Genomic DNA, 25,082 nt, shown 5'->3' on the forward strand with positions numbered 1-25,082 from the left:
ACAACAACAGTGGGAGCAGAATGACATGGAAACAAATAACAGGATCATCCCATTTAAGGGAGGAATGTAATACTAGGGAGAGAGGAGTCCTCTCAGACACAAAGCTGCTATTCCGAATGCTGTACATAGCACCTAGATCCTACGGGGTGGGACACATTATGAAAGCACAGTACCGATAGGAGAGAGATGGGCTGTGCATTGCCAAATGTGCATGGAATGTGGAGCCTTGAGAGTCCAACTGCTTTGCTCATGTTCAAATCCACCCCTGCCTGCCTTGAACTCCTGCTGCACCTCAGGACCATCTAGCATGACCAGTTAGGTCCAGTTCTTCCAAGACAGCCTTTTTCCTCCCCCTCACCATGCAGCTGTTATAGCCAAATTTCTCGCTGTTGAAGCAGACACCATGACAAGGGCTCGGGTGGGCCAAACCTTCAAGGGATCTGCTTTTAAAAGGCAGGGCAGAGATGGCTGTGTTCGCGCATTAGAGCCCCCTCCCTCCCACGGTCCTGAGCCAAAAGGATTGTTGAAGTTAGAAACATTATCTGTATTCAAATCCCACTGGAATCAGAAAATACTGTAAGTGGATACATAAATGCCAGATACTGTATAAACCAGGGGCAGCCAGCCAAGGTGCTGTGTCTCTGGCATTCTCTGTGCTCTGATATTTGATGGTGGATCAAATGCAGTGGCACGGAGAAGGCCATACCTAGGCAATGCATCAGACTCCCCCAACCAGCTGGGGTTAGGGCAAGGGCAGTCAGGCTGGTCAGTTCCTGTGTAGCTGGCATTACGGAGAGATTCCCCAGTGCGGGACTCTGGAGTGCCGCACATGGGCACATGCTGTACGGCATACCTGACGTTATCTCAGTGTGACTGTCCCAGCAGAGCAGTCTGTTTGCCTGCATAACTCCCTGCTCAGTGCTCGCACACTGGCATATTAATACATACCCTCACAGAAACACTGCCAAACACACATACCCACAGAGAGAGACACGTCCAGAACTACTCCCCCACACACAACACATACCTTAATAGACCCAGCTCCAAACACACATGCACACACAGAATTCCTATCACACATACACACCTCCAGCCATACTTTCCCCCTCACAAACTCTAACAAACACATATGCACACACTATCTCTCTCTCACACACACACACATACACACACACTGTCCTACCACAGAGGCTCTGATCCCATCCCCCACATTTTCCTACACACACTTACCCCAACCACCCATGCTCACAGTCGCACTCACCCCGCTGCCTGTGCCATGCCCCCACAAAAACTCACCCCCATTCACCCAACCACTCTTATACCCGAACGCTCATGTACACATGTGCCTATTCACAATCCCATCACGCAAACACCCTCGCTCACCCACACCCCCTCACGTCCCCCCCCCCGTCCATGTGCACATAGCAGGTGTTTACACCTCAAAAGATGGAGACACATTTCAGAGCCCAGTTAAAGGCCTTTAGACACACCAGCCCAGATCCCAGTGTGTGGGGCCAAGGAGTGTTTGGCTGATAATAGCCATAGTCTTAGTTTCTTGGGCTGAACATATTTTACCTCAGTGCTCTCCTCTGGTCACAGGGCAGGCAGGGGCTCGAGTGCTGGACTCGGGGCCTGAGGAAACTGTTATTGGTCTATCGAACGTCCTCACTGTGGCAATCTGCTTACAATACTGAGTATTGCTCAGGAACCTCATACACTCCAGTGCTCACCATTCCTGTGTTCAGCAAAGAGGTTCTCTGGATAGGCAGCCCCTCATAACATGGAACAGGAAGGGACTTCACCCCCCACAGACCTCTGCTTAGCTGGCTAAGTACCCTAAAAGAGGGTTTAATCTTCCTCTGAATCATCAATTGCTACTACCAGATGCCTAATGCGGGTTTACATGGACAAATGGTCTGAACCAGTAGGGTAGGAGGTGGGGCACCTGGCTAGTGAGACCAATGTTCTCAGCCAGTATAGCGGAAGGTAGAATAAGGGAAATAAGAATTAAGTGCCCTAAGGGTATACTCCACTATGACAGAATTCTTTATGTTTTTCTGTATACAAACAGTAACCATAAACTTTCAGACTATCTGTCTTAAATAAGGAAAACAACAAAACAAAACAAAACAAAAATAAAGTCTCCATGAAAGAGAGCCCAGTGAGTGTCTCCTTTGTAACATGCTGCATCAACTCTGCCTCACAAAATGGCAGCTTCCTTCACCAAGGACAAACCCCAGGAAGTTGTAGAGAGGAAACAAAATCAGAATAGTTATATGACTAGCTACACTACAAAGGGGAGGACTAGGGTGACCAGACAGCAAGTGTGAAAAATCAGGACGGGGGTGTGGGGTAATAGGAGCCTATATAAGAAAAAGACTCAAAAATCAGGATGGTCCCTATAAAATCGGGACATCTGGTCACCCTAGGGAGGACTGGGGGTGAAGAAACTGGAGCAGGCCTGGGAACATATCCTTTGGGGGAATGGGAAGCATAGGTGTGAGGGGCGGGGGGATGGACCTGGGGGCACATTGTTAGGGTTAAGGGAGTGAGAAGGCAGGGTGTGGGGAGGGGATGTCCTTTGGAGCAAGGGGGAGTCTGATTGTAAGAGTGGGGTGGTAGTCGAGGACATATTTTGTGGGGGAAAGGAGAGCATAAGAGTAAGGAAGTGGGGTGCAGGCATGGGAGCACGTACTTTGTGGAAGGGGAGAAGAGAAGGAAAATTTCACAAATAATTGTATTTCCCATTGTCCAAGCAAAGCATCTAACAGCTTAGCCATTAAAGTGCCTCGTTTTGCCCTAAAATTTTGGCAAAGGGTTTAACTGCTGCCAATGAATGGTGATGACTTAACCACGCATCCCTAATGAGAGACTCGGGTTCTGTAGCCAGCGTTTATCTTTCTTAATCTCCTGTCACCCTTGGGTTCAGACACAGGCTATTTATAGGAGGGAGGTTAGCATGCTGCACTTCTAAGGGCGGCAGCAGCTCAGAGCTATTGTGTGACATTCAAACTAGCCGGGAGGCGGGGTGTGGAGAGCACAGGATGCCCACAATGCTAGGCCCTGAAATGGGCCTTGCATCACTCATAAATCATGCCACAATCTGCCTGAAGGTTTTCTTTCTCCGTCTAGTCTTGTGGTGGCGTCCAAATGTAGCCATGTCCTAATAGGGGCATCCCTTTCCTACAAGCCATGGAGCTCCGTTCCTTGGGTCATAATGTTCTTCAAATACCAGTATGCAGAAAAAAGAGCCGTGGGGTTTTGTGGCGGTGAGCTGCCTTGTGACACATTCCTGGCCATGCCTCCTCCTTCCCCTGGCATACCCTCTGCCACACACACACATACACACCGATCTGCCCTCAGCACGCACCCTGAAGCAGCAGCTCTTGTGAAGGCAAAGAGGCCCATGCACCAGAAGTATTCTCCAGGGGCAGGGCTTTCCAGCTGCTTTGCAGCCTCTTCGTGTCATTGGCACTGGTAGGGTCTGGGGCATTCTGTGTGGCAGAGTCAAAAAGGCTTGTCACTTGGGAGCTGGGACTGGGTGGGACTGGAGGTGGCCATGCAGTGGAGCGGGCTATGCTTAGTCATTAGAAGCCATTTCCTGTGCTATCTCAGCCAATTTGTACTGGGATTTTGTTTGTCTTGTTGCCAGTATCCAGCTGGCCTCTGAAGTTAATTGAAACAGTCTGACTGGCTAATTTGGATCCAGTGACATCATAGCTCTCTGCTTCCCACAGCACCATATCTCTCCCAAACGGCTGAAGCATGTTTGCGTTGAACACTCCTGGGCTTCTGGTTCATTCAGGAGAGACAGTGACAAAGGGGGCAGAGAGTGGAGATGAAAAGAAAAACCCCTAGTGACCAAGAGAAGCGGCAAGAGAGGCAGACAGCCGTACATGCTATTCTAGGAGATAAGGCACTGGTCTGTATTTCAGGGTTCTACTCAGCCATGCCCCAGCTCTGCCACTGACTACTATGTGACCTTAGGCAAGTCATTTCATCTCTCTGCATCTCTGTTTCCCCTACACATGTCCTGAGCAAGGCAATGACTTGGGCACAGTTCGTCTTTGCAGTGAGTTTGGCCCCCAAGTTTCCGGTTGTTATCTGCTGCTTACTGTGAGTAGAAATCTCTGGGTTAAAATAAGTGGGTTCCCCTCTGCCTTGTGCCATAGGCTGGGGACTATGTGTTTTATATCAATGCAAATGGATCTTTTTTCAAAGGTGCCTCCCTGATTCGGGCTGTGAGCCTTCTCCCAACACCTGACTATCTGAGAGTAGTTAGCAGCAGATACTATCTTAAGCCAACCCAGGTCTGTAAGCAAGTGGGATGAGATCCAGTCACTGTGCCCTATGGGTAGCATACCTCAGCCAAGAAATGGCAAGTGATATGATCCACACATCAATTCTGCCCAGAAAGCAGAATGTGGGTCACTTGTCACTATGGTGCTGTCCCGGTTGGTCCTGATGACTTTTAACTGTCTTGTGGTGTTCATTTGAAAGACAAGGTGGGTGAGGTAATATCTTGTATTAGACCAACTGCTGTTGGTGAGAAGGACATACTTTTGAGCCACACAGAGCTCTTCTTCCCACCTGGAAGAGGTGCTTAGATCGTCACAGCTAAATTCAAGATTGAACAGACTGTTTGGCATAAGTAATTAGCACATATTCTAAGGGACCATTCAAGGTGAAGTGTCCTGTAGTCATAGGACAAAAAGGGGGAGTTAGTGGGTTACAGATCATTGTAATAAGCCATAAATCCAGTGTCTTTATTGAGACCATGATTTTTAGTATTTATCAGAGTTATGAATTTAAGCTCCCAGGCTCATCTTTTGAAGGTGCTGTGCAGGGTTCCTTTGCGGATGAGGCCTGAGAGGTCAGACACAGAGTGCTCACCCACAGATGATAGGGTGTTTTTGTCTTTTAGCATTTTCCTGTGTGAGTTCATCAAGAGCATATTGTCCTCATTTCACCCACATAATTGTTATTGGGCATTTAGATAGAGTGACCAAATGGCAAGGGTGAAAAATTGGGAAAGGAGGTGGGGGGTAATAGGCGCCTATACAAGACAAAGCCCTGAATGTCAGGACTGTCCATATAAAATTGGGATATCTCATCACCATACATTTAGTGCACTGGATGAAGTAAACCACATGTGTAGGACCCCTGGAGCTTGAAAGATGAGTTGTGGGGACTGTTGATCATTGTAACAGATGCAGTGGAGATATGTCTGCAGGTTTTGTATCCGTTTTCTGGCAGGGTCTCGTGCCACTTTGAATTGATGTGTCCTGGTCTGTGGGGAGCTTGCTTCTGATGAGCTTGGCGAGGTTGGGGGGCATTGTTTGAAGGCCAGAAGACGGGGGTCAGGAAAGATTTCTTTCAGGATGGAGTTCCCATTGAGTATGGGTTGTAATTGTTTGATGATACCCCTTATGGGTTCCAGTATGGTGCGGTAGGTGCCAACTAGGGGTGTGCGGTCAGATGGGGGTTTATTTTGGTATTGAAGTAGGTTCTCTCGGGGTATTTGGGTGGCCTGTGTTCATGGCATTTATGTTCCTGTCTGGGTTCTCCTACAGCTGGCTGCCCAGGTCCTGGAAACTAAAGGTTTCGGCTTCGGGTTTGTGGATTCCAAGAAAGATGCAAAAGTTGCCAAAAAGCTGGGTAAGTTTCATCTCTAAAATCTCTGAAAACATACACAGAGCACATGGGAAACGTACCACACTGACAGCCCTGGAGAGGGCAACCAACTCATTATCCACAGGACAGAACGGTAGTGACAGCTTTCCACATGCATGCTGCCCCACCCAGCTCTAAGGGAATCATTCACTGTGTAAGGGCCAGAGGGGAGTTCAGGATCCATGGTCCTTTCCCCCTTTTAGCTTCCTTGCTGAGACTGCCAACAAAGAAGCCAGTCCTTGCTATTTGTGATGGCTGGATGGAGACTCACAATTCATTTAACAGAGCGTTGTCAGAGGGTAACAACCCTCCAATTCCCTTAAAGGACTAATGGACTTAATATATTTGTCCTGTCCAGGAGGGGGCTGGGCAGTACAGAACATCCATTTCTGGGGGGAAATGCAGGACTGGGGTGTGTGGGGGTCACCCTGCAGTATAACCCAGGCTGGTGAGAGCCAGGGTGTGGCTTGCATGTGGAAGGCTGTTTGTGAGCAGCCCAGATAGGAGCTACTTCAGCAAGGCATTGTAAGGCACCCAAGGTTGCAGGGCAGGGGTGACAGCCCCACACTGATCCGGACTATACCCTGGTATATCACAGTGGCGCAGTCAGTCCTGCACTGAGCCAGATTTGAAGCAGTGATGTAGAGCTGAAACTTTCCGTAGCATATCACCAGTCCCCAGGAAATCATCCAGTCCCTTAACACATCCCAAGCTCTTCCTGGAAGATCCTCCCCTCCCCCAAAGAAGATGGGCACCCATCCACTTATGACTATGCTCAGGCACTGTTAATAGACTTTCTTTTTCCTGTCCATTTTCTCTCTCTTGTTCTTTCTTTTCAAACTCTTTTTTTCTCTTCCTCTGAGCATGGTGGTGGTTTTGGGGTTTTTTTGTGGCTCTCCTTCCTGCACCCCACTTAGCAGGAGGCTACAAACTGCTTCGGATAGGAGCATTCACTGGTGGCAGGTTGCAGCTCAGTTGAATGTTACAAGAGCAGAGGAGAATAGCTAGATTCTGTAGCCTGCTTCTTGAGCCTGCAGTTCTATACAAATGAGCACTCCTATGGTTCTCTACATTAGGGGCTACTATGGGAGGAGAGGGAACGGGACTCTCAAGAAGCCAGTCATTGCATTACTTCATGGTTGTGGGTGCATATTTATATTGGGAATGGTAGATCTGGAGTCATGCTACTTTCTCCACCCCCAGTGTTCTCCTCTGTCCCCTGCCCCCTAGACTACTTGTGATCACCCCTACAGGGGCTTGCCTCTCTAGTTGTGAAATATTGCCATCCCTAAAATGGATTCAAACTGATGACCTACTATAAGAGGTGTAAGGTTGCTGCATTTCACCCCAGGAGTGGCTGCATTTCAGGAGTGGGTGATATCTTTATATCTAGTCTGTGAAGCACTTTGGAATCCATCTATATACATGGTGCCACACAAACATAAGCTAGGCCTAGGTGAGTCTTAGAGAGTTTGAGACTCACTTTGGCTTATTGCTTAGTTCTTATTTTATACAGACTTGGCACAACCATCTCTAGGGATCCACCCACAACCATGAAGGCTAGATCCCAGATCTGAATCCAAACCAATTTTCTGAAAGTTCTGGGGTGTTTGGCTTTGGAACACCAGTTAGAGCCCAATATTATTTATTTGTATTATTTGCTTAGCAAAATTCTTGCACTTTAAAGCGAAAGAAGCCCAAGTCATGAAGCTCACATCTGAATCAGAAACTGAACTTTCTCAAAGTTTGAGAGAAAACTGATCCAAGGTTCCAGCTCCGGCCTGTCCCTAGTTGTGACGTCTCTCAGCGGATAGATCAGATTTGTTTCCCACAGGGAACTTTCACTGGCAAGTAGGCACACGCAGCTGGGCTGCTAACCATATTTTCCCAGAATGCACCATTAACCCTTTCTGTAGCATACTGACCATGTTGCATCTCTTCATCCCCTTCTTCCAGGCTTGGATGAAGAAGGAAGCCTCTATATCTTCAAAGAGGAGCGTATGATTGAATTTGACGGGGAACTGGCTGCAGATGTCTTGGTTGAATTCCTCCTGGACGTAAGCACAGATAAGATCAGAACTGGGCAAATACTTCCAAAATGTTTTTGCAAATATTTGCCTCAAATGAGCTTCAGCCCTATTTGCAACCCCTTCTTGTCTGAAAACATGACTTAATTACCCCACACGCTTTTGTATGTCACAGACGAGGGATCTGACTTCAGTTAGGGAAACAGTTGAACCGCAGGCCCTGTTTAAAGATAAAACCGTAATGGGGGCTGGCAGCTAATTTTCTGGGATAGCAGGAAAAACTCCATCTCTGCCTAAAACCAGGGTAAGTTACAGGAGACCAGAAGTTGGTGGCAAGAGATATGGTGCAGGGCCTGGTTTATAACAGCTTACTGCATGGATGGTAGTGAAGCTACTTTTAATTTACACTAAGTAAATTAGGCAAGAATCAGGCCCACAATATGTGCATCCCACTTGTCCTCAGCTTCTCATCTGGAAGATGGCACATCCGTCAGCATTATGCTGGGTTACTGAGTCAGTACTAGGGTGACCAGATGTCCCGATTTTATAGGGACAGTCCTGATTTTTGGGTCTTTTTCTTATATAGGCTCCTATTACCTCCCACCCCTGTCCCGATTTTTCACATTTGCTGTCTGGTCACCCTAATCAGTACAGGCTTGCAGGGAACAATGCTGCATATTGGCTTCCCACCAGAACGATGCTACTTCCAATATTGCTCCAGGGCTGGGCTCAGGGTAGGGATAGGGTCTCTGCTTTGGTGTGATAATGATTCTATGGCAACGACTTTGTGGCCCCCCAGCACTTTGCTATCATCAATAGCTGTTATAGGGTTCATATCCTCTGTCGGACAACCACTAGAGGGTCCTATAGTAACAAACACTGGAGCTGTTCTGGTTTTCCAGCTACTTTCTAGTAGGAGATAGCAAACACACATGATGTATACCCAAGCGTCATTATGTAGCACAAGTCGCTTGGTATGATGTTTTGTTTGATGTATTTTGACATGTGCATATAAAACATATGCAGTGACAAAAGAGAACAAAGATCTTCTCTTCTCTCAAGAGGTGCCTTGTAATAAAGAAAATCCCAAACAAACAAGGGACAAGAATGACAGAAAATATCTAGTGTGTGAGCAGAATTGTCCCTTAAGAAAATGGGCCCAATTCTCTCTCATACAGCTTTTATACTGATCTCTCTCAGTAGATAAAGGGGGGAGGGATAGCTCAGTGCTTTGAGCATTAGCCTGTTAAACCCAGGGTTGTGAGTTCAATCCTTTAGGGGGGCATTTAGGGATCTGTGGCAAAAATCTGTCTAGGGATTGGTCCTGCTTTGAGCAGGGGGTTGGACTAGATGACCCTTCCAAACCTGGTATTCTATGATTTCCAGTGCAGTCACTTCTGATTTACATCAGTGTCATTGAGAGGGCAATCAGACCAATCCTTTCCTTGTCTGTGGCAGCTTAAGAAATCAAAGGCTGAGGTATGCACTAGACTTGGGTTTGAGCTGCAGACAGGTCTGGAACCCCTTCTTCCCTCAGAACTTGATTTGATATAACCCACTGCACAGATAGGGTCAGCCATAAAAATTCAGATTCAGATCCAGACTTTCCAGAAGTCTCTGGTAGTGTTAGGCCTAACTCTGACTTGCCTTTGAAATTACATTGTCACCCAGCATCATTTATTTGTTTACAATGTCTTCCCCCTTTAGCCTCAACCATTTGCACTAAAGGAATTCAAATAACCTCATGTTGATAATCAATAGTTTGTCAATGTAAAGGAGCAGACTCACGCCTGCAGGCGCCTCCTGCTGGTCATCCAGGGAATTAGCTCTCCAGCCTCTGGAGCGCCCTCTGCAGGCTGGTGATCCACCTGTCCTCTCCTTCTCAGCTCCCATGTCCCTCCCAGGACCCCAGTGCCCCTTGCTCTGGGTGCTGCCCCCAGCAGTACCCACACACTAGGTCTCCCCTCCCAGGGGAACCCCCACCCACTATCCCCACCTTGCCTCAGCACTAGCCCACTGCCAGTCACCAACTAGCCCCCGCTCCCTGGGGCAGACTGCAGTACAGACCACACATCACTGGCAAGGGGGGTTTGGACCTGCTGCCCTGGACTGCCCTCTGCAACCCCCAGTACCCCTTGGCCTTCCACTAGGCCGCAGCCTGGGGCTTTCCAGGCTAGAGCTCCCCAGCCCTGCTCCACTCAGGTATACTATCCCTAGCTTGCTGCAGCCAGGCCCTTCTCTCTCTGCACTCAGAGAGAGACTGCTAAGCGTCTGGCTGCCCTGGCCTTTATAGGGCCGGATGAGTCTGTTTGGGGCGTGGCCGCAGCTGCAGCCACTTCCCCCAATCAGCTCAGCCTAAAGGCTGCTTTCTCCAGCCACAGCCCCCTCTGGACCGGAGCAGGGTTACCACCCCGCTACAGTCAATAATCAATAACCAATAATTGGTAGGAATTTTAACTGTGATTATATATTTAGTGAGAAGTGTTCTCTCCAGTTCAGATGAGTTTAATAATAACAGACCTCTGATAAGTCAGCTTTGATTGTATTTATTAATCAAACAGTTAAGAAAAACAGTATATACACAGGGAGGCATACAATTACCAATAGCTGTGGAAGACCTTCCCTGTAGTTTCTAACATCTGACATCCAGTCTGCCGATGATCTTACTTCCCCTCTGATTTAGGAGCAATCACAACCTTGTTACCCTTATTGTGTGTCATTCTGGTCTTTATCTAATTTCTCTTTCTGGTACATACATCTCCTTACCTGATTTCCAAGGTTCCTTGTTACATTGCAACTTTTCCAACTGTATCATCACCTGGTGGCTAGTCAGTGACTATGCCCTTTTTTGGATAATTTCATCCGTTACACATCTTGTGGCCAGCACACTGTAAGAATAGATCTTAAAAATAGCATTCAAAATAAGCGAAGGGTTACTGCACAGTAAAATTCCAGTCTTTGTTAGATATTGTTATCTTAACTGCAACACTATGGGAGTCTTGCTCCCAGGCAAACCTTAAAATCTTTCTTGGCCTATCTTAAGTGTCAACACTCAACCTCATCAACAGCTATTCTCCCAACCACCCCTCCAGCCTCTCTCAGCTGCTGATCACTCATTCCCCCCAACCCAAAGACACCCACCATCCTGCCTCCTAACACTCATTCCCCCACCCCACCAGGTTCTCTGTGTTCCTTTGGGCTGCTGATTGCTTCTTCTGTCTTCCCACAGCAGACCTATTCCTCACCCAGCTATCTGACCCTCATACAAACCCCTTGGAGATGCCCCATTCTGTGGCCAGGTCTCAAATTCTCCCTTTCCACCTTCTCTCTGTCAACCATTCACTTCCCTGGTCCAGCCTTCCTTACTGACAGCTCCCTTTGAGAGTGCTCTCAGCCAAATCGACTGCGGGTTCCTTGCCTCAGGGCTGGGTTGAGAACCTGCTGTCGGGGTTGGGTAAGGCTTCTGGCAGCAGGGAAGCATGCTAAGACCTCCCCTTTAGGCCCTCTGTAAAAGTAGCCTGTAGAAGGCTGGTGCTGCAAAAGTAGGATTGCTTATCAAATACATTTGTCATGGCAGTTGCTGGAGGACCCAGTGGAAATCATCAACAGCAAGCTGGAGCTACAGGCCTTCGACCGCATTGAGGACGAGATCAAACTCATTGGCTACTTCAAAGGAGAAGACTCTGAACGTGAGATTGACCTGTTCCTTGCTCTAGTCTGGTTGGGCTCTAGGAACAAGGTGGGGGATTCCTGATCAGGGATCTTAAGAGGGGAAGGTGTGCCAGAGAGGATCAAAATCTCTGTCAACAGGTGGAGGTGAGCTGAGAGCACCTGGAAATTTTGATCTGCTCTCTTTGTTTGAGCTTATTCACATGTTAAATAAAACAGCAAAAAACTGTACAGCAAAAGCATAGGTGTTCCAATCCTAATCCCACTGTAGGGTCGTAGGAGCAGCTGTTTCGGAACAAACCATTGGCCCATCTACTCTGGTTTCCTATCTCCCTGCCACAAGTCGTCCAGCTAGTCCTGTATCCTGTCTGTATAATGGTCCATGCCGGATGTTTCAGAGGATAATGAAAACCCTCCAAAACAAAGCACCTATCTGTGCAATGCTTATACTATAGTGAGGAAGCTGCTCCTGACTCCAGCTGGGGAGCTGATATCAGCAGTCATAGCGGAAACTCCCCCCACCCCCACAGTGAGGGCTAAGGGAGCTTGCATGGACATCCAGGAACTCACTGAAATCATTACCACTAGTTTAGCTGAACAGGACTTTCCAGCTGATGGTACATTTCTCAGACTGAGCTGCAGCTTTGTGTGTGGGAGGGTGGCTGCGGGCACTCTTGTCATCGGTAGGAGTTGGGACCAGGAAATTACCTTGCTCAGTAGGGCTGCTTGGAAAAGTATTTGCATTGCAGCATTGCCTGCTGGGATCTGTAGTTTCCATGGGCTACCCTTCTACAAAGATACCTTGGGAACCTGCAAATATTTATACAAACAATAAATCAGCACCAAATAGTTCTTGTTTGTAAGTCCAATAAAGATGAAAAAGGCTTGGTACTGTTATTATCTGCAACATGTTATAATAGCAAAACTTTGCATTGCCTCAGCTCCTTCTGCCCAAGGATCTCAAAACGCTTCACAAACAGCAATGACCTTAGCTTCACAACCTGCCTGAGGGGTGGGTAAGCACCATTATCCCCATTTTATCAATGGAGAGACTGAGGCACAGAGTGGTCAATTGACTTGGGTAAGGCCACACAGCAGCTGAGCCAGGAATAGACCCCAGTTTCCTGACCTCAAGGCATATTCCTTAGGTATAAGAAAGTCCTCCCTTCCCTGCTGCGTATTAACTTGAGTCCTCAGGGTCCTGACTGACAAGTTCCACTGGGTTTGTGTAGAGCACAGTTTGGTCAGATACCTTTGGAATCTTTTCTTTAATGCCCTTTTCTGTCATTTCTCCTTTCAGATTACAAGGCATTTGAAGAGGCAGCGGAACACTTCCAACCATCCATCAAATTCTTTGCCACCTTTGACAAAGGGGTAAGCATCCGGAAACACCCTCCTGAGAGCTCACAGTCTCCTTTCTGCACAGCCAAAGTGCATTCAACTTAGAGTTCAGGATTAGGCTAACAATGACTGAAATCAATGAAGTTAAGATCAGGACTTTCCCAAAGCTCAGCAGATTGGGAGTTTTCAGTCAGGGTTTTGAGAACCTGACTCTAAATTCCGTCCTGAGCCCTGATGCATTACTCGGCCTTGGCAAAGAAAATGCTCTTCTTCCTGGAAAACAAGAGGGGCTTCTATCCCCAGCCAAACAAAGCAGTGACCGCTCTGATCTAGGTCGTTGTCTAAACACAAAGCACCAGGTTCCAGAGACTGTTGGCTTCAGTGGGGTTAGACCAGGGATGAATTTGTCTCAAAGAGACAATTCTGCTAGAAGTCTCTGACCTAAATTCAGCGGTGTACATTATACATCAGGTGTAAATTAGTCAGAAAACAGCTGTGACGTCATGTAGCTTGAACCAATTTGGCATTCAATGAGTATATAAAACAAGTGTAACCTGCTCACGGGGAGGGCGGGGGGAGGGGGGCTTGATTCTGGGTTGCGTGTGTAAAGTGAACACTTTAGCTATAATTCGGTGATTAATTCTAGTGTATGTGAAAAAAGTAGACCATCCCAATTCTCCAGTAATTTCTACTCCAGACTTGCACACAGCAGTATACTGGGGTGACTGGGGCAGCAAACGTGGGGGCTTTGCACCCACACCCCCATTTCCCTCTGTTCAGTATCACCAAGTGTCATACATTGGACCTGAGACATGTCTCTGGCCCTCCCACTCTGTCATGCATTTCCTTAGCCCTGCTGAAATGAACTTCCCCATTCAGCAGGGCTGCAGGGACCAAGTGGCATTTCCCGGGGTTAGCTGTGAGACTGTCACTGAGGACAGGGAGATTGTCTCTCCTCCTCCTCTCCCAGCCAGTGAGGATCCATTGGGAGCAGGGAGCAGAAGGTGGGTGAGTGGAATCACTCCTGCCCCGGTGCCTCTCTAGCAGGAATAGGTTGTGGTACGGGGGCAGGCTAGCATAACAAGGGATGAAGGGAGATGGGGCAGAGTGAGGACTGAAGGAGGGACGGGGACAGAAGGCAATAGCCTTGGAAAGGGACAAGAGCTGAAAGGGGAAGCAAGTTAATGGGCTGGGGCAGACGAGGAATAATACAGGACTCTGGGGCAACTGTGAATAGCCTCACACATGAGGAGCAATATTAGACAAGAAGGTGCAGTAAGTGTTACACAGTAAGTTGGCAGGTAAAACAGACTCAGCTGTGGAGAGGATCTTTAAAAAAGGGAAGAAGGAGGATCCGGGGAACTACAGGCCAGTCAGAGTCACCTCAGTCCCTGGAAAAATCATGGAGCAGGTCCTCAAGGAATCAATTATGAAACACTTAGAGGAGAGGAAAGTGATCAGGAACAGTCAGCATGGATTCACCAAGGGGAAGTCGTGCCTGACTAACCCAATTGCCTTCTATGATGAGATAACTGGCTCTATGGATGAGGGGAAAGCACTGGATGTGTTATTCCTTGACTTTAGCAAAGCTTTTGATATGGTCTCCCACAGTATTCTTGCCGCCAAGTTAAAGAAGTATGGGCTGGATGAATGGACTGTAAGGTGGATAGAAAGCTGGCTAGATCGTCGCGCTCAATGGGTAGTGATCAATGGCTCCATGTCTAGTTGGCAGCCGATTTCAAGCGGAGTGCCCCAAGGGTCGGTCCTGGAGCCGGTTTTGTTTAATATCTTTATTAAAGATCTGGAAGATGGTGTGGACTGCACTCTCAGCAAGTTTGCAGATGACACTAAACTGGGAGGCGTGGTAGATACACTGGAGGGTAGAGATCGGATACAGAGGGACCTAGACAAATTAGAGGATTGGGCCAAAAAAAAAACTGATGAGGTTCAACAAGGACAAGTGCAGAGTCCTGCACTTAGGACGGAAGAATCCTATGCACTGCTACAGACTAGGGACCGAATGGCTACGTAGCAGTTCTGCAGAAAAGGACCTAGGGGTCACAGTGGACGAGAAGCTGGATATGAGTCAACAGTGTGCCCTTGTTGCCAAGAAGGCTAACGGCATTTTGGGCTGTATAAGTAGGGGCATTGCCAGCAGATCGAGGAACGTGATCGTTCCCCTTTATTCGACATTGGTGAGGCCTCATCTGGAGTACTGTGTCCAGTTTTGGGCCCCACACTACAAGAAGGATGTGGAAAAATTGGAAAGAGTCCAGCGGAGGGCAACAAAAATGATTAGGGGTCTGGAGCACATGACTTATGAAGAGAGGCTGAGGGAACTGGGATTGTTTAGTCTCCAGAACAGAAGAATAAGGGGGGATTTGATAGCTGCTTTCAACTACCTGAAGGGGGGTTCCAAAGAGGATGGAGCTCGGCTGTTCTCAGTGGTGGCAGATGACAGAACAAGCAATGGTCTCAAGTTGCAGTGGGGGAGGTCTAGGTTGGATATTAGGAAACACTATTTCACTAGGAGGGTGGTGAAGCACTGAAATGCGTTACCTAGGGAGGTGGTAGAATCTCCTTCCTTGGAGGTTTTTAAGGCCCGGCTTGACAAAGCCCTGGCTGGGATTATTTAGTTGGGAATTGGTCCTGCTTTGAGCAGGGGGTTGGACTAGATGACCTCCTGAGGTCCCTTCCAACCCTGATATTCTATGATTCTATGAGGCCCACCCCAAGAAGGGGAATATTTATCAGCTAGAGGATGAGAAGCACATGTAATTTTGCTTCCTTGTGGATAGGCAGGTCATGCACCTGCTGGCATTGAGAAGTGGAGTCTCTAGAGACAGACCTGGGAATCAGGATTACTATGTTCTGTCTGCAGCTCAGCACATGAGTCACTATGAAATTTTAGGCAAGTGTCTTCATCCCTGTGTGCAGCAGGTCTCCATCTGCAAAATGAAGATAGTAATAATTAAATTACCTGCCTCCCAGGGGGTGTTTGGAGAAATTGATGGTTGTACAGCACTTAGTCCTTGGCTACACTTGCAGCTGTACAGCGCTGTGAGTTAAACCTGTCTTCGTACAGCTGAGTAGGGAAAGCGCTGCAGTCTGTCCACATTGACAGCTGCCAGCGCACTGTCGTGGCCACATTTGCAGCAATTGCAGTGCCATTGGGAGCGGTGCATTATGGGCAGCTATCCCACAGAGCACCTCTTCCCATTCTGGCGCCGTGGGTTGTGGGAAGGGGCCGTGGGTGCGGGGGATTCTGGGTCCTGTCCCAACACCCCATGATGCGTCGCTTCGCATCCCAGAAATCCCTTTGTTTCCGTCCACCTTTGGTGCCATCTTTCAACGGTTTCTGTGCAGCGCGATCTGTCCGAACTGCTGAGGCGTATGCTGATGAGTCTCGCCAGCACGTCACGTTTGGCTATCGAACTATTCCTTAAGATCCAAAGTGACAGTGAGAATGAGGAGTCCGACGATGCTATCGAGCCGCGTAACGCGTATGACACAAAATTGCTTGTGGCATTCACGGACATGCTCAGCACCATGGAACGCCGCTTTTGGGCTCAGGAAACAAGCACTGAGTGGTGGGATCACATCGTCATGGAAGTCTGGGATGACGAGCAGTGGCTGCAGAACTTTTGGATGAGAAAAGCCACTTTCATGGGACTGTGTGAGGAGCTCGCCCCCACCCTGCGGCGCAAGCACACGAGATTGAGAGCTGCCCTGCCAGTGGAGAAACGGGTAGCTATTGCAATCTGGAAGCTGGCAACTCCAGAAAGCTACCAGTTGGTCGCCAACCAGTTTGGAGTGGGAAAGTCAACCGTTGGAATCGTGTTGATGCAAGTTTGCAAGGCCATTAATCGCATCCTACTCAGAAGAAACGTGACTCTGGGTAACGTGCAGGAAATAGTGGATGGTTTTGCACAAATGGGGTTCCCTAACTGTGGAGGGGCGATAGATGGGACGCACATTCCTATTCTGGCACCACTCCACCTAGGATCCCAGTATGTTAATCGGAAGGGGTTCTCTATGGTTCTCTATGGTTCTCCAGGCGCTTGTGGATCACCGTGGGCATTTCATTGACATTAACACAGGCTGGCCAGGAAAGGTGCATGACGCACGCATCTTTTGGAACACTTGGCTGTTCAGGAAGATGCAGGCCGAGACTTTTTTCCCAGAGTGGAAGATCACGGTAGGGGAAGTTGAAATGCCCATTGTGATCCTTGGAGATCCCGCTTACCCGTTAATGCCGTGGCTCATGAAACCCTACACAGGGAGCCTTGACAGCAGCAAGGAACGGTTCAACTACAGGCTGAGCTGGTGCCGAATGACTGTGGAGTGTGCCTTTGGCCGTTTAAAGGCCCTCTGGCGATCTCTGTATGGGAAGCTGGACTTGGCCGAACACAGCATCCCCGCGGTTATATCCGTGTGCTGTACCCTCCATAATATTTGTGAAGGGAAGGGTGAAAGCTTCACTCAGGCATGGACCTCCGAGGTTGAACACCTGGAGGCTGAATTTGCACAGCCAGAGAGCAGGGCTATTACAGGGACCCACTGCAGGGCTGCAAGGATTAGGGATGCCTTGAGGGAGCAATTTGAGGCTGAAAACCAGCAGTGATATCTGGTGCCCTGCATGGGACTGAAGTGCAGTAGTTCCAATCTTTAGGAATCAGTGTTTGCTAAGCAGATTTGCAGTGCCTGTTTATTTCCTGGGCTAAGGAATCTTATTTTATGCAATAATAAAGAATGTTTTCAAAGCCAAAAAATCCATGTATTGAAAAGAAAATTTATTTATTGAAAAGAAACACAACTGCTTAGGAATCAGAAAGGGCAAGGGGGTGGAGTGGGGAACGGTACAATCACAGATTCGCATATGTCCTGCCTGGTGTGCTGTGCAGTGAGTGCTGCACTTCAGGACAGCTATACTGCATGGTGATGGGGGTTGAGTGCAGAGGGTAAGGGTCGTGGTTTTCAGGGCTGGGTGGTGAAGATACTGGTGTTGGAGGCAGCGGGTGGCGTGAAGAACCCGGAAGTTGGGGAAAGTGGGTTGGAGGTGACCGTGGGGCACAAGGGAAAGAGTTTTGGGACAAGGGCTGTAAGGGGGGGCGTTTGCGGTACTGCTCCTTCTGCATGGCTACCAGCTCCTGGATAGCGTCTGCTTGGTGCTCCAGGATGCTTATGAGCCTATCAGTGCTTTGCCACCGGTGCGCTGCGTTTTCCTGGCGGATCCTGCTTTCTCTCTCCCTCCAGTCCTGTGCTTTTTCATTCTCTTTAATAGATTGCCGCATCACTTCTTGCAGCATGTCTTTGGTTTTTCGCGGTCTCTTCCTGAGTCTTTGCAGTCTCTGAGCAGGAGATAAGAGGGACGGCTGAGGTCTCAAGGTTGTTGCAGCTGTATAGGCAAAATGCAACATTTAACAGAGGCAGCATTGTTTATACCAGACAGAGTAATGATTTCACCCGCACTTAAGGAGGGCACACACAGGGTCTACACAATAGCATAATTTTCCCGTCCCAAACAGAGCACACATAACCCACGGGAGCCTCAAAATGGTGAGTAAGGGGGACTGATTGTTTCAGGGCTGTACTGTCCTCTGGGTTTCTGTGCCTTGGGGAGAGCCAACAGCTTCAGGGGGCACCTACACTGAACACTGTCCCAACATTTTCCACAGGAGTTCCTCCTGGATGATATCTCGCTGAGGGTGACCTGGGAAGCAAGGGAGGGTCTTCTACTGCAATGCGGCTTCCGCCCTGGCCCATATGCAGCTTGCCTGTGTGCAGCAATGGTCCCCCTGCCCTTATCGGCACAGTGGTGCGGACACGTTAGCCTGGCTGGGACAAGGACCATAGTGGCTCTCCCGATAAACCTGCGCAAGCGCATTGCACACGTTCTGGATGAGACATTCGAAGAGATTACCGAGGCCGATTACCGCGATGTGATAAACCACATCAATGCACTATTCGGCATCTAGGCATGCATGCCTAACCCTCCTCTCCCAGAGAGCCCACACCGAAAAAATTCCTTCCCGAAAAAAAAAACCGCTTACCGGGAACCTGCTCTTCTGTTTGTCCTCCACCAAGTACCGGCGGCTGCGACTGGCTACCTTCCTCCTGGCTCGAGAAGAGCTCCTGGCTGCATGCCTCCAGGGATTCCGGGGTGTCTCCATCCGCTCCACCACCCTCACTCCTGTTTTCCTCCTCCTCCTCCCCCCACACACCGGCTCTGAGGTGTCCATGGTGGTGCTCAGAGTGGAGGTGGGGTTAACCCCAAGTATCGCCTCCAGCTCTTTGTAGAATCGGCAGGTTGCGGGGGGAGCACCCAGTGGCCGTTTGCATCGCGGGCTTTGTGGGAGGCACTCCGCAGCTCCTTCACTTTAATCCTGCACTGCAGGGCGTCCCGGTCATGGTCCCTTTTCATCATGTCCTTTGATACCTTCCCGAAGGTATCGTAATTCCTACAGCTGGAGTGCAGCTGGGACTGGACAGCTTCCTCCCCCCAAACACTGATGAGGTCTAGCAACTCGCCATTGCTCCGTGCTGGGGCTCGCTTGGCGCGTGGAGGCATTGTCACCTGGAAAGATTCGCTGATAGCACTCCACGCCACGCCGGGCTGAGCAAACAGGAAGGGGATTTTTAAAATTCCTGGGGAATTTTAAGGGAGGGTCACATGGTTGGTTACCTGAGGCCAGGGCAATAGAGTTTGAACTGATGACCAGAGTGGCTAGAACAGGCATTGTGGGATACTGTAGAATACTTCTGGAGGCCAGTCACAGCGCATTGGGCAGCCACACTGGTGCCGCAGCGCTGCAGCGGCGGCGCAATACACAGTATTCCTCTCGGGGAGGTGGAGTACATGCAGCGCTGCAAACACGGAGATACAGCACTGTAAGTGCCTTGCCAGTGTGGACGGGGAGTGAGTTACAGCGGAGGCTTTACAGCGCTGTAACTCGCAAGTGTAGCCAAGGCCTTAGAGACGTGTGGATGGGAAAAGGGTTATAAAACACAAATGAATATTCTGCTTATCAAAAACCTGTTCATCACTGCAAACGCAACAGCTTGCAATAGTGCTTCTAAGATCTAGAGATGGTCCCATATCTAAAATTTGGTTCCAGATCAGGATTTTGATCACTCCAGGTTTTAATTTGTCCCTATTATAAGGATAAAGGCCATTTTTGCAATTCAGATGCAGATCCTGGTTTGGATTTGAAAACCAAGGGGTGAGATGTGTGGGCCCAGTTCTGACACAGTGTTTGAGGCCATTACTGTAGAAAGCAGTATTGACAAGGGAAGGATTGGGCTATGTGTGCGACAGATGCCCATTACAAGGTGTGCTCAGAGGACACCACACTCACCACTCCTCTGCAATAGGGAAGACATTTGCTAACCCCGGTGGGTATGTCAGACCTATTCACCTGTAACTTCTGTGATTGCCATAGGTTGCAAAGAAACTAGCTCTGAAGCTGAATGAGGTGGATTTCTACGAGCCATTCATGGATGAGCCAGTTCATGTCCCCGACAAGCCTTACACGGAAGAGGAGCTGGTTGAGTTTGTGAAGGAGCACAAAAGGTACATAGCCTGCTGTTCAGGGACTAGGGGCTTGGGCAGTTGGGACTTGCCTAGGAAGCATGTCACCTCAGGGTTGCTGGTGCCAGTCCAAACCATCTCAATAGTAAGTGAAGGTTACTACCATCTGTTAGCTGCCCAGTGGCCTATGTGACATTAATTTTGTGAGACTGTGCCTAATTCCTAGTGTACAGGTTACAGTGCCTCACAACCAGCCATTCTGAACTAAGGATTGAATGGAAATTGAACTCCCCTCTTCTTCACAGAGGTGGTTCCTCTACGTCAGTGGTTCTCAATCCGCGACCCATGGGCCGCTTGCAGCCCAATCAGCACACAGCTGCGGCCCATGTAGATGTACAGGTAGTATATATATTGTGTGGATGCGGCCCACATAACACATAGACCTGCCTATGCAGCCCACAATGGTAAATAGGCTGAGAACCACTGCTCTAGGTCCAGATTGAGACATACTGATAGCAGAGTGTGGAAAGCATGCACTGCTCATGCAGTTCCTTCCTTTGTGGAGAAATAGAAGGCCTCGTTCTCCAGGGCTGTCAAGGCAGCACTAAATGCAGTCCAACCCCACCCCGCCCCTGACTATCTTCTGCTCCTGATGTTAAAAATGACCCATCAGCACGTGTACTGAGCTAAGACCACGGTGCATTATTTGAGGTGGGATAAGAGGAACAATACTGTACTGTGTGCTTGGTCTGAGTGGGCTGATGAAGGAAGCTACTTCATATGTGGTTATACTGGGCCTGGTCTGGAGAAGTTTCCACTCAAGTCAATGCAAATTGTGGATGCTCCAGACCAGCTTTTATATTCAACTAGGGATGGGGCAGGGATAAAAAAAAAACCTGGTAGCCCAAGATTCTGGACATGCCTAACGAGGTTATTCCCATCTCAGGGGTTAAATCTATGTATGCACCTATGCATTTAAAAATAAAGTGCAATGGAGTTCAGACAGGGCATCACCCCGCACATATAAATTGCTTTTCCCAACAGTTATACATATCCAAATTTATCCAATAGGCTATCAAGGATCAAGAAAGGATTCAAGGAAAACATGGTCACCAACGGTCTCATGGGTCATAAATGGGATTAGATTGGTGATTTTTGCTCATGCACATGAGGTTAAACTCATTGTGAGGTTTAGAGTCAGGAGGGAATTTCCCCTGGATCTGTGGGCAAAGAACTCGGAGATGGTTTCACTTTCCTCTGGAATGTTGAAGAAAGCTCCTGTCCATCAGGTAGGTTCATCCCCATCATCAGTGTCCTGCTCTTCTTGGACTGATGTGGAAAGCTTTGGCCCCCAGCTCTTCCTGTCTTTTTCAACACATTCTTTCCATTAAACAGCAGGAACAGGAGGCTGATTAAACACTCAGCCAAACACCAGGCCCTGAGGTTCTCCATCTGCTGCTAACCATCAGCAATGAAAAGGCAAAGGAAAATCTCTGACCCTCACAGATTGCAAGATGATACGGCAGGTTTGGTGGGAGGCAGGGGACGACTGACGCCATCTGCACCCAGGATTGGGGCGGGGGGGAGGTAAAAGGGGTTTAATGAAATCATATATCTGTGAACATCCAGCCCATCAAGAGCCTATTGTGTCATGAGGAAAATCTTCAGGTCCCAGTGATGTGTTCCTGGCAGCTCATTTTGAGTCCCTCACAACAGACAAGCTCTTCCTGTCCTGCTTCTGGACCTGGGGCATACAACTACATAAGCCAAAACTGGAAGGTGCATTTAGCTGGAAATGGAAATGACCAGCCCTGTATGGAACATGAGGTTAAGTCAGCAGTTGAGCTCTTTAGACAACTGATGAGGAGTATATCACTTCCTCGCCAACAGATGGAGTACAGCCCCCTCCCAGCTGAAGATTCATTTCTCACTCCTCCCAGCTTGCCATCTCTCAACCCCTCAGAAGTACTCTAACCTGGCCTTTTGCTGGTTCCCTACATCTCCCAGCTACAGCCTCCTGTATGTTCCTGCCATTTCCCTGCTCGACTCCTATGCACGTCTCCTTCTATCCAACCCACCTGCCATTCACTCGTTTCTCAGTGGTCAAGTCAGCAACAGGCAACAGAGAGGCAGGTTGGACAGAGTTCAGAAAGGGAGTGTGGCAACGGATAGAGGGGCCACGTGGGAGAAAGAACGTATTACATTAGTGCCTGCTACCTGACATCTACAAGTCCCTCAGACATTTTGTTGTCTGGAGTTCTCCACTCGGGAACTAGCCAGGTCCTGGAATCACTGTTTTGTATTGGTGCCATGGCATTGTAGAAAGCTATCAAATGTACAGAAGCAACCACTCCCTCTCATGTGCTATGATGACTCTTCAAGGGCTTTCCTCCACCTTGCAGCACATCTTCATTAGGTACGCACTCCACCCTGTGGTGAAGAGTTGCTGAATCACAACTTCACCACCATCCCAGAGCATGCTGCTGTGATTTCACCTAAGCAGTGAGAGAAAAGAGAAAGTGGGCTAGGAAACAGGGATGTGGAGGTTCAAACCCCAAAAGAAGAGCGGGAAAGGAATAGCAGAGAGAGTCTGTAGTGAATCCATGTGCTGCAGGCAACAGGCATAGTTAGATGTCTTCAAGTCTCCAGGGCCTGATGAAATGCATCCTAGAATATCTGAGGTATCTGAGCCATTAGCAATTATCTTCGAAAAGTCATGGAAGACAGGAGAGATTCCAGAGGATTGGAAAAGGGTAAATATAGTACCCATCTATAAAAAGGGAAATAAGGACAATCTGGGGAATTACAGACCAGTCAGTACCTGGAATATGGTGACCAGATGTCCCAATTTTATAGGGATAGTCCCGATTTTGGGGTCTTTTTCTTATATAGGCTCCTATTACCACCACACCACACTCCGAACCCCTGTCCCGATTTTTCATACTTGCGGTCTGGTCACCCTAACCTGGAAAGATAGTGGAGCAAATAATTAAATAATCAGTTTGCAAACACCTAGAAGATAATAAGGTGATAAGTAACAGTCAGCATGGATTTGTCAAGAACAAATCATGTCAAACCAACCTAATAGCTTTCTTTGAACGGGTAACAAACCTTGTGGATGGGGGAAGCAGTAGATGTGGTATAGCTTGATTTAAGTAAGGATTTTGAGTCTGTCTCACATGCCCTTCTCATAAACAAACTAGGGAAATACAACCTAGATGGAGCTACTATAAGGAGGGTGCAAAACTGGTTGGAAAACCATTCCCAGGGAGTAGTTATCAGTGGTTCACAATCATGCTGGAAGGGCATAATGAGTGGGGTTCCGCAGGGATCAGTTCTGGGTCCAGTTCTGTTCAATGTCTTCATCAGTGATTTAGACAGTGACATAGAGAGTACATTTATCAAGTTTGTGGACGATACGAAGCTGGAAGGGATTGCAAGTGCTTTGGAGGATAGGATTAAAATGCAGAATGATCTGGACAAACTGGAGAAATGGTGATGAATTGGATGAAATTCAATAAGGACGAATGCAAAGTACTCCACTTAGGAAGGAACAATCAGTAGCACAGATACAAAATGGGAAATGACTGCCTAGGAAGGAGTACTGTAGAAAGGGATCTGGGGGGTCATAATGGATCACAAGCTTAATATGAGTCAACAGTGTAACTCTGTTGCGAAAAAAGCAAACATCATTCTGAGATGTATTAGCAAGAGAGTTGTTAGCAAGACACAAGAAATAATTCTTCCACTCCACTCTGCGCTGATTAGCCCTCAGCAGGAGTATTGTGTCAAGTTCTGAGTGTCACATTTCAGGAAAGATGTGGACAAATTGGAGAAAGTCCAGAGAAGAGCAACAAAAATGATTAAAGATCTAGAAAACATGACTTATGAGGGAAGATTGAAAAAGCTGGGTTTGTTTAGTCGGGAGACGAGAAGACTGAGTGGGGACATGATAACAGTGTTCAAGTACATAAAAGGTTGTTATAAGGAGGAGGGAGAAAAATTATTCTCCTTAACCTCTGAGGATAGGACAAGAAGCAATGGGCTTAAATTGCAGCAAGGAAGGTTTAGGTTGGACATTAGGAAAAACTTCCTAACTGTCAGAGTGGTTAAGCACTAGAATAAATTGCCTAGGGAGGTCGTGGAATCTTCATCATAGGAGATTTTAAAGAACACCTGTCAGGGATGGTCTAGATAATACTTAGTCCTGCCATGAGTGCAGGGGACTGGACTAGATGACCTCTTGAGGTCCCTTCCAGTCTTACGATTCTATGAGTATATAATTCTTAGCCTAATCTCACACACACTTGGGGGAGTCATAATTAGAACCCTGATTCTTCAACTCCAAATACAAAGGCTTTGTAAAGGTTCATAAATTCAGCTTCACACTACACCTGCATGCTACAGCAGGACAGTACGATCTCCAGTGCATGGCTCAGGAAACTGATCTATAGAGCAGTGATGTGACTTGCCCAAGATCACCAGCAGATTAGTGCAGAGCTGGGAATGGAAGCCAGGAGATTTGACTCTCGGTTTCCAGACCAGACCGAATTCTGCTCCCAATTGCACCAGTGTAAATTATGTAGTAATTCCACTGAGTACAGAGACGTTTCTTTGGATTTTTACATCCATTTAACTGAAAACAGAATTTGGCCCACTCTGCTTTAACCACTAGACCATACCCACTTTCATGTCGCTGTGCTTCCTACTTCTGAGTGGTTAGTGTCCAAATTCCATCAGAGAGACTACTCGTATGGGGCCAGATCCTCAGCTGCTGTAAATCAGCTTAGCAACATTGACTGAAAGGTATTTTTAACCTTAATTGATATACCTGACTTCTC

General features: G+C 48.1%; 1 protein-coding gene across 1 annotated transcript in view; it reads left to right on the forward strand.

Moving 5' to 3' along the window:
- Positions 1 to 25,082, forward strand: part of CASQ2 (calsequestrin 2) — a 57,587-nt gene that overhangs the window by 14,313 nt on the left and 18,192 nt on the right. Inside the window, exons 2-6 of the mRNA XM_005292674.5 lie at positions 5,574 to 5,658; positions 7,630 to 7,730; positions 11,278 to 11,389; positions 12,670 to 12,743; positions 20,153 to 20,283. Coding sequence (XP_005292731.1) covers positions 5,574 to 5,658; positions 7,630 to 7,730; positions 11,278 to 11,389; positions 12,670 to 12,743; positions 20,153 to 20,283 — 503 coding nt within the window. The remainder of the gene's footprint in view (positions 1 to 5,573; positions 5,659 to 7,629; positions 7,731 to 11,277; positions 11,390 to 12,669; positions 12,744 to 20,152; positions 20,284 to 25,082) is intronic.

This window comes from Chrysemys picta, chromosome 1 (genome assembly GCF_011386835.1).
Source record: "Chrysemys picta bellii isolate R12L10 chromosome 1, ASM1138683v2, whole genome shotgun sequence".
NCBI classification, from domain to species: domain Eukaryota; kingdom Metazoa; phylum Chordata; order Testudines; family Emydidae; genus Chrysemys; species Chrysemys picta.